General features: G+C 42.0%; 1 protein-coding gene across 1 annotated transcript in view; it reads right to left on the bottom strand.

The window, feature by feature from the left end:
- Nucleotides 1-4556: 4556 nt before the first annotated feature.
- SIAH3 (siah E3 ubiquitin protein ligase family member 3) overlaps nt 4557-9460 on the bottom strand; it is a 69193-nt gene continuing 64289 nt past the window's right edge. The window contains exon 2 of the mRNA XM_007058762.3: nt 4557-6112. Within this exon, the coding sequence (XP_007058824.2) occupies nt 5519-6112 (594 nt within the window). The 3' untranslated portion in view covers nt 4557-5518. The remainder of the gene's footprint in view (nt 6113-9460) is intronic.

Here is a 9460-nt window from a genome sequence, read left to right as displayed (position 1 = left end):
AGTGTCGATCTACCGGTAAGTGTAGACATGCCCTTACACTGAGATTCTGGAGAGACAATGCCATAAAGGAGAAAGAAAAGTACTTATCAGTAACTTTGTACTCTTAATGTATAACCTTTGCAAAGACCCAAAGGGTGGACTAATGGTTAGCATGCTAACCTGGGACTTGGGAGACATGAGTTTAATTTCCTGCTCTGCCACAGACTTCCTGTGTGACCTTAGGCAAATACTTCCCTACCTCACAGAGGTATTGTGAGGCTACATATATTAAAGATAGTGAGGCATTTCATATGGTAATGGACACCACATAAAAACCTTAGATAGGAATCCACTGACCATTCCTGTGCCTCAGAGAGTTAAAAGAAATGTTTGGAGTAGAGAGGAAGGGCGAGACAGGGGCAGGGCTTTCATACCCTCAGTGCAATAATATTGAATCCAAAGGATATCCATGCAGAATCTCAGTATTTGTGCCAAGACTACTCCTCTTAATACTCATATCATTAAAGGGACCCTGATAGCACATATTAAAATGCAGTCTTACTCCGAAAAGTATTTATATAAAAATTACATGTCCCTACACCAAAGATCTGCTCCCTAAAGGTTCACTACATTCAAAGCGTTCAATGACTTGCATTGCAAGGTGCTGTTGTAGTAACTGAACCTAAAAATTTACCCTACTTGTAAGCTCTCAAGCAGGACAAGTCAGTGAAAGTTATAAAATGTTACAATAACCTCTAACAATAAATGTTGATGGGAAAATGTGCAAAAGGGAGACAGACTGAATTAGTTCATATTCTCTCCTGGTTTTGTTGGTTTGTTTATTGTTCTGTGTGTGTTTATATTGGAGGGAATGTAATGTTATGAAGTAATGTTCCAACACGAAGAAAACTACCCTCCATCTTGCCACTCAGAGCAGGCTTCCCCATTATTCTGAAAGCAAGATGAGTGGCTGATGAGATCTAATTGACTTATAAAGAGTCATACATATATATATATATGGTGTGGGTTTAATTCTGGATAGGGGGTGGGCTAAAAGGACTAGTGTTCTCTTACTGAAGACCCTAAGGTAGAATTCTGTTGGTTAGAGCAGGGAAAGGAAGTCAGATTTTCTAATCTGACTGTGGGCAATTCACATGGCCCAGCCTTACAGGAGTGTTATGAAAATTTACTAGCCTAGGTCCAAAATCTACTCATGTACCCTTCGAATCATAGAATCATAGAATATCAGGATTGGAAGGGACCTCAGGAGATCATCTAGTCTAACCCCCTGCTCAAAGCAGGACCAATCCCCAATTTTTGCCCCTGATCCCTAAATGGCCCCCTCACTATGAAGGCTGATGATAATGGGGAAAAAACTAATGTTGTTTTTCTCATTTGTCAGAAAAATATTCTCACCCTAGGCAACTGGGGAAATATAATTTTATAAGGCTGATTTAGCTCAGCCTCAATAGTTATCTACCTTGCAGATATGTAAGGCTTAATTCATCAGTGCTTCCAAAGGGCTTTGAGATCCTTGGATGGAATGTATGCTAGGAGCACTGAGTGTTCTAGTAGAACATTAGTTCCAGGAGTGAAAAATCCAGGTTCTCATTTGTTAAACCAAGGCCTGCTTGCCTTTCAGCCATGACAGGAGAGGTATAAAAACCTACAGTAAGGCCATTTCAAGGATGCATGCAAACCAAATTTCACTGATTCTATTTGCCAACATTTTCTGAATTCTGTAGCATTGTTTCCCCACTGAAATAGTCCACTTCACCTTCATTTTATGGCAGCAAAGAGTTGGCCATGCATTTTGAACAATGAATCAATTATAATGCCTTCTATATCAGGAGATACTATACAAATCTGAAAACGTTTGCATTTCACATTGGGGTGCTTAGAGGGGTTGCTGAGCTATCCCTGCCAGAGCAGCAGAATATTTTCTATTTCGCAGGATACTCCAAAAGAAGCCACGTGAAGGGAGCCACTTAGCTTGACCATGATTCATTTGGGGAGCAGCTATACCTCTGGTGTCCTGCGTTCTGTCATCTCCAGAGTAGAAAATTATTTCGCTATCAGTTTCATATGCTTTTACCTTAGCATACAAAGGCCTGGGCTGGTGTAAGCTAGTGGAGCTGTATTTTTTTTTAAGTTCAGTAAAAGAACATTTGCCTGAGGAGCTGAGAGACTCCGGTTTAAGTCCACAATATGCCAGTGATTTATTTATTACTGCTATGTAAGAAAATGTGCAGCAGTTTCCAGTTCTGAATATTTAACTGTGCATAGGAAAAATTAGCTGCTCTGAAATCCCTTTCATTTTAGTGCATTAATATAACCAGCACATTCCAACCTGAATTAGAGCACTTAGAGCAAAGAACTACGCTACAGCTTACACTGCAGCACTGTGATCCCATTATTGAGACTGACACTTCCTTTTTAGAAGTCATACTTCATTTCTGTCCACTTATGAATGGCAGGCCCGAGCCTGTTGAGGAAATCTTGGCTTCTCTTTGATTTTCAGTGCCACCAGCTGGGATGAAATGCTAGGTAAAGAGTCAATGAATGTCTGGAGCTCAGTATTATCTTCCTGGTATTCACCTCAGAATCAGGAAAATATTAAAGGCAGGGTTCCACCACCGATTTTTACTGATGAGTAGAGTGGAGCCTGAGCCACAGTGTTCAGATCCAGACTTTTCCATTGGTAGAGGGGCACTTGGACCTGGAGATTGTTTTTACTAGGAAACAAGGTGTGTTCTTAACTTGAGTTAGCTGACACAGGGTAACTAACATGAGTAAACAGCTAGTGATGACAAGGCAGTTTGTAGTTTTCATGTGACTTCGTAGGTCAAAGTAAACCCTAGGTTCTCCCACTCAACCTGCTAATACATGTGAAAATTACAAACTACCATATATACTCGATCATAAGCAAGTTCATTTATAAGCCGATCCCCCCCCAAGATTGATAAGTAAAAATGGAAAATTTTTATGACCCATTCATAAGCCGACCCTGTAATTCAGGGGTCGACAAACTTTGGCTCCCGGGCCATCAGGATAAGCTGCTGGTGGGCCGAGACTGTTTGTTTACCTTGAGGGTCCGCAGGCACGGAGGTAAACCTAAGTAAACAAAGTGTCCCAGCGTGCCAGCTGCTTACCCTGATGGGCCGGGACAGCAACTGGTGGGGAAATTTTGGCGGGGGAGAAGCTGGGGGTCAGGGGAGTAACCTAGTGCCCATCCCCCCATGTGACCCCCACCCATAGCCCAGGACCCCCACACTCTCCCCATCCCATCCCTTCCCACCTTAGCTGGGGAGAGCCACGGGAGGATGTCTCTGGCTAGGCGGCGCAGCTGCAGCCTGCTCCAGTGGGCCAGACAGAGCAGCATGGCCGCAGCGTGGTCCAGCGGGCTGGGCGGTGCGGCCACAGCCTGCCAGCCCTGGAGCTGCAGCTGCTTCGGAGGCTGGGGGGAGAGGAGCGTGGCCAGAAGTGGAGAGACTCTGGCCCCACCTCTTCCCTTCAGGCTCTGCTGGCTGTGCTGCCTCTCCTTGCCCCCTCTGTTGGGGGGAGAGGCTGTGTCCCACCTCTCCCTCTATACCCGTTCATAAGCCGACCCCCTTCTCTGGTGCTTCCCTTTTTTACTAAAAAAATTCGGCTTATGAACGAGTATATACGGTACCTTGTCTTAACTAACATGAGGTAAAATCTTAGAGAACTCAAGCTAAGAACACACCTTTTTTCCAAGTGAAGATGCACCTTTAGTTTATCCTTCTATAAACAGTGGTCAGACACAAAGTTCAACTCCACATCTGGATCTGAACTTGCCTTAAATTTGGGGATATTCCGATCCAGGGTATTGGAGCTGATTCAATACCAGAAATCGGTCAGAATCAAAAGCTATCACAGAACAATAGCTCGTATGAAAAACCGACAAATTTTCGTGACACTACTCTCACTAGGTGTCCTGTGAACACTTTTGAGCAGGGGGATGAATAGAAAAAGAGGGGGAAATGTAAAGTTGGAGGAAAAAAGAGTCATATTGCAGGTAGATATTCCAGCTGTCACTTTAAAATCTGTATTAATGAGTGAAAGCTAAGAGGCTGAGGGCCAGGAATACAACAGCACAATCAAGCTGCAACATTTATCCTGGAAACCTTTGCGGGCTTTAGATTTCTTTTCTGAAAAATGCCTTTTGAATATTTGAGAAAATAAATGTTAAACAATGAAAACCCTCATGATAGATTATGGATACCTTGATTTTAGAGACAGATTGGTTTGCTCTAGCAAGCCAGTCCCTCTCAAGAGCGATATGAGAATATAACTTAATTTGGTTCAAAATGACGTCAGCTGGGTGGTGGTATCTGATTTAAAGCGTTAGGATTTCCAGGCCCTAGATCAGTGAGGAGTGAATACTCTTTAGAGGTAGTGGGTTTTTCTTTAGTGGACGGAGTAATCTAAGGAATGAATGGATCATCTGTGCCTGTTCTATATAATGAGAGGCCAAAGCGTGTCCTCTAGGGTATGTCTAGAAATAGCAGTGTGGAGCTGCCCTAGTACAAGTCCACCCAACCGACTGGGTCTGTACTGAGGTGGCTAACACACATCACCACCTTTGCCACAATGTCCACACTACTATTTTTAGTGTGCTAGCTTGAGCGATCATAGCGTGTGTCTGTTTATCCAGGCTGGGGGGCAAGCTCCCAACTGCAGTGTCGACATGCCTTAGACTATGGGCTTTTGGGGGAAAGGAGTACCATTTATTATATGTTTGTATAGTGCTTAGCACAATGTGGCCCAACTTGTTTGTGGGCTTTAGTCTCCACCTCATTATCCATGTTAAATGATAATGGTTGTTATTGTTGTTAATAAACAGTAACTCTGGGATAAATATGATCTGCCATTTGATATTGGGTCTGTGATTTCCCCTTGCCTTTAAATAGTGATAGTGGCTCCTAGAGGTGGTGGGTCATATGATACAATGTTCTATGCAGACCGTCTGCTGAGGTCTGATGGAGTATTGCCATCTTCTTGCATAGTGCCTTAAAGCTTTGGACAGCTGCAACTTGCTCCATTTTAAGCAAACTAATTGCAGTCCCCCCAGTTCCTATGGAGTTGCTAATGAGTGACACCCACAAATGGGCCAAGCAGGAGCCTCTGTCCCATAGCAAATATTTCACCTTACTACCAGGAACAGAGAGCTTCATTCGTACTTGGTTTTTAGGCAGACACTGAAGGAAAAGTATCTGTATAGTGTATCCAAACCAAGGATTCTACAAGTCACCCTGCTGGTTCTTTCCATGCCGGCAGTCTCTGCTCAAGAGATTCAGTGGCTATTTTCATGGAGACAACAACTTGATGATCACCGTTGAAATGTGTCGTAAAATTGTATTAACAAAACAGCAAATACATTACACAAAGGCCTTAATCACTGGATGTTTACATAATGCCCACTGTGGACAAGTACGAAAGACCACAAAAGACCTGAGACCCCCCAAAAAGTCCATGAGTTCTGGCTTTCTCAAGCTGCTGAAGCACAGTGTCTTCTTTACATTTCTGCTTCAGCAGCATGAACTTTGCTCGCAGTTATTGCAATTCCTATAGCCAGGCTTCCATTATCAGAGAAGAGCTGGGCCAGTGAGGTGTTAAGGACAAGGCAATCGCCGTCTGATATGACAGAGTCCACGCACTCCAGTACCGATCTCGGGGTAGCTTCCCACTTCAGGCGCCTCTGATTCCTGTTGAGCTCAAGCCTGTAGGTGAAGTTCTCGGCTTGTGTGGGGGTGCCAATCAGCATCATGGTGGCAAAGAACTGGGGGTGGCCTTCATATTTCTCCTGCTTCCTGAGCACAAGCAAAAAATGGTGACCCAGGCAAGAATGCATTATTATCCAATCTGTTGGTGCAGGGAGGTGCATGTCTGTGGCCAGGAAAACAATCTCTGCCCCATGAAGGATGTTGATCCGGTGCGTCTGTCTCAGATGTGAAACCACCACTTCTACATGGCCTTCCCATTGACAAGAAAACAGAGGGCACATGCAAGGAATCAGTTGCGGGTCGTGCACTGTCTCGAGGGGATGGTGGGAATGAAGGCTGCCTTGCTCCGTGGAGGTCTGACCGACTGCATGCCTGTTTGATACATACTGCAAGAAGAAGAGAAAAAAACAAGATGAAAGCTGAGGATACCATACCGGGCACTGACTTGGAACATACTTACAGGTCCTGGTCCTGAGAGGTGCTGAGCACCTGCAAATCCTATTGACATCAATGGAAGCTGAAGAAACTCAGCACCTTTGAGATCAGACAGACCCACTATGAGCAAGATGTGGACTTGTACGGACAGCAAAAGGTGCCAATAGCTGTCTCCTTCTGCAGGGGAAAAGATAAACCACCAGGACTGCAATAAATCGTCTTAAATGAAAGTGATGTATGTGTTTTAAAAAGCAATTGCATTAGTTCAAGAGAAACAAATCTGTATTTTGTAAAAAACAAGGAGAGCATGGAGCATTTTATGCACTTATGGCTCTTAGAGCTCCTAACAGGGAAATGCAATATTTATAGCTTTATTACCCTTTAAGGAGACACTCTGGCAAACTTTTTTTTATCTGAAATAACATGTTGTATAGCACATCATTTGTGAACCAAAATCAATTTTTATTATGTAGGATGGCCTCAGTATTTTTCTTTATGAATAAAAATACTTTGTGCCTAAATCTTGCTTTTTTAATCCATGTATATTAAAGGTGGACACATGACAGATTAAGGCAGTGGCACAATAGCCCATGCACAGAGACACCAGCTCTTGGAGTCCTGTGATTGTGTCAACATTTCAGCTTGCATTACAAAAAAATGCACATTTCTATCCTCATGGTTGTGAAGAAACACTCAGTTTATGTTTTTGAGTTTAATTGATGCAGTGACCTCTGCCTCAGTCTGTGGGCGTCCTGAAACAATAACTCTGAGTGATGGGAACTGTCTCATGCATCTCAATGGGGAGCTAACTCCAAGATCCACTGCTCGGAGGGGCCCTGCCAACACCTCCTCAGCACAGGATTTTGTGAGTGACAGAGGGAGAAGAATGCAGGGGATATTCAACCCTTCAAAGTTCACTCGACACTAGTGGTAGTTTACTACTAGAAACCCAAGTCTCTTTCCCCCATTTTCAGCCATGGGAGGTGCTCATGCACCAGCAAAAGCAATGAGAGACATTAAGCATGCTGCTGCAGAACAAGCCATGTGCTGAAATGAATGTGTTGATATAATGTTTTGACACTTTGTCCAGCAATCCTGTTCATTTTAACACATTTCACCTGAAGTAGGAAACAACAGTGTGTATCAGAACATCTATCATCCGTCCCTCTCCTGATTATGTCTCTAGTAGAACTGGGAATTTATCAGGCCATTTGGCGTTCGCTTGTGAATGTCAAGTTGCTGAGGCCTAACTATCCCACCCTGTCCCACGTTCTGGACTGAAGTCTCCTTCCATTATTATTTCCACAGCACTTGGACTTTGTCACCCCAGACATCCTGGGGGGTATCCACTCGTAAATTGCCCCACTATGTAAATGGTCAATATTCACTCGAAAGGCATGATTGTAGAGTCCAGGCTTTTCAGGCAATTGAATTTTGATATGTAACCTCTAAAGCTACAGTGGCCAGAGGGCAATGTTAAATGTGCTGCTGCATAATAGCTGGTTCTCACTGAGACCCTGTACATCTACTTTCTTCGATATTTGATGCAAAGAGTAATGGATCATTTAAACATGTACTGAACCATATAGTACTTGCTTTGGAGAATTATTACTCCAAATTATTATGCTGTGTTCTTTTTTCATTCTTTTTTTATGTACTTTGTTGTGTTAAAATCCAAGAATTTAAAATTTCCAACAAGATTCTGGACCAAAGACTGATAAATAACCAGCATTGCCTGGAAAATAAAGTAGGTCATTATAAACTAATCGAGGTGTCTGCCTTTAGTGGCTTGCTTATCAGAGAGGGACCGTCGGAGATGACAGGTTCACACTTTATCCTGCATTTCTTCCTTCTTCCTGTCTGGATGAAAGTTATAGTTAATTTAAATCATCTCTTGGTGAAGGAGGTTATTGCGACAGCAGATCATAAAAGGCCCTTTTTTAAATCGCTGAAATGCTAATTGCTTCATAAAATGAATTCTGATCTCCCCATCTAATACAATGGGTGTGAGCAATTACTTTCACTCAGCAAACTGTTAATGCAACATTAGTGATTATACTAATTAAAACTAATGAACTCTTACTCACATGCTGATAAACCTCTCAACCACTCAACAAACTCCAACCGTCTATCAGTTTTATTTAACTTCCCTTTTGGAAGAGGGATCTTAAATTAACCTCTGGAATAACATTCAAAATTAGGTTTTGAAATGTAAAGCTTTATTAACTGTGTATAATTCCTCTCCAAAGATTACCAGAGTCAGAGAAACCATTTCCATTGAGGGTGTAATTGAATTTAAAAATGTATTCTCCTAATTTGATAAGTTACACTAGCATGGTGTATAATGGTAGCTCAGCCATCTGAATCGTAGTGAAAAAAAGACATGTCTCTGCAAATATCATGCTATGACAATCATTCTTTAGTGGCTCAGGAGCTGGGTAAATAATTTGTAATGAATAATTTTATTCACTGAATTTTACCTCTTCCTAGCTTTGTGAAGTTTCCACAAACAAATTGTGAATTTATCAAATGTATTCAGTATTGGAAAGGATTTGTTGAATCATTTCAGTGAAGAATGCCAGGTTGGTATCTTGTTTCAGGTCAGATTAGTATGAAATACTGGAACTTCAAGATAGGTTGATTACATGAAGGTCACGTGATATGCTTCTATTGTCTTACTGGATAACAGCAACCTTTGGCTTTGAGTTTCTGGTATGAATACTTACACGTATGAATTCAAAATTCACTTCATATTTTGCAAGATTTGTTTAAAATCCGTAGTCTCAATGAACATTCCTGCCAGAAAACTCATTTGCTAGAATATCTCCTAAAACCCTTGAGATTTAAGTGGTATATAGGCCTTTTGCTGGTTTTCTGCACAGGCATGAGTTGCACCCATAAACACACACAAAAAGGGGCATGAATATAACAATAGTGAATTAGTTTAAGTGTTCAAATGAATACTTATGAACTTTTTTCCATGTTTGACCCACTCAAACAGCTTCCTTCTGTCATGGTTTTTTGAAGGTATGGCTTATTGGACTGTGGTTCTCTTTAAAAACAAACAATCAAGTGTAATGCCTAACTGATCCATTTGCCAAAAGGCATATTTATAAATACATGGCAAACTCAGCTGAATCACAAAACGAGAGAGAGAGGAAGTTTGGGCTTGTTGTTAGGATGAAGAAGATCCAGGTTCAGTTACTGGCTCTTCCATACATTTTCTGTTTGAACCTTAATCTCTCTATGACTCCATTCTCCAGCTGTAAAACAGGGATAATAATCTTTCCTTTCTTCCA

The sequence above is a fragment of the Chelonia mydas genome, chromosome 1 (genome assembly GCF_015237465.2).
Source record: "Chelonia mydas isolate rCheMyd1 chromosome 1, rCheMyd1.pri.v2, whole genome shotgun sequence".
Lineage (NCBI taxonomy): Eukaryota > Metazoa > Chordata > Testudines > Cheloniidae > Chelonia > Chelonia mydas.
The sequence above is the reverse complement of the archived record's forward strand: the minus strand, read 5'-3'. Positions and strand labels throughout refer to the sequence as shown.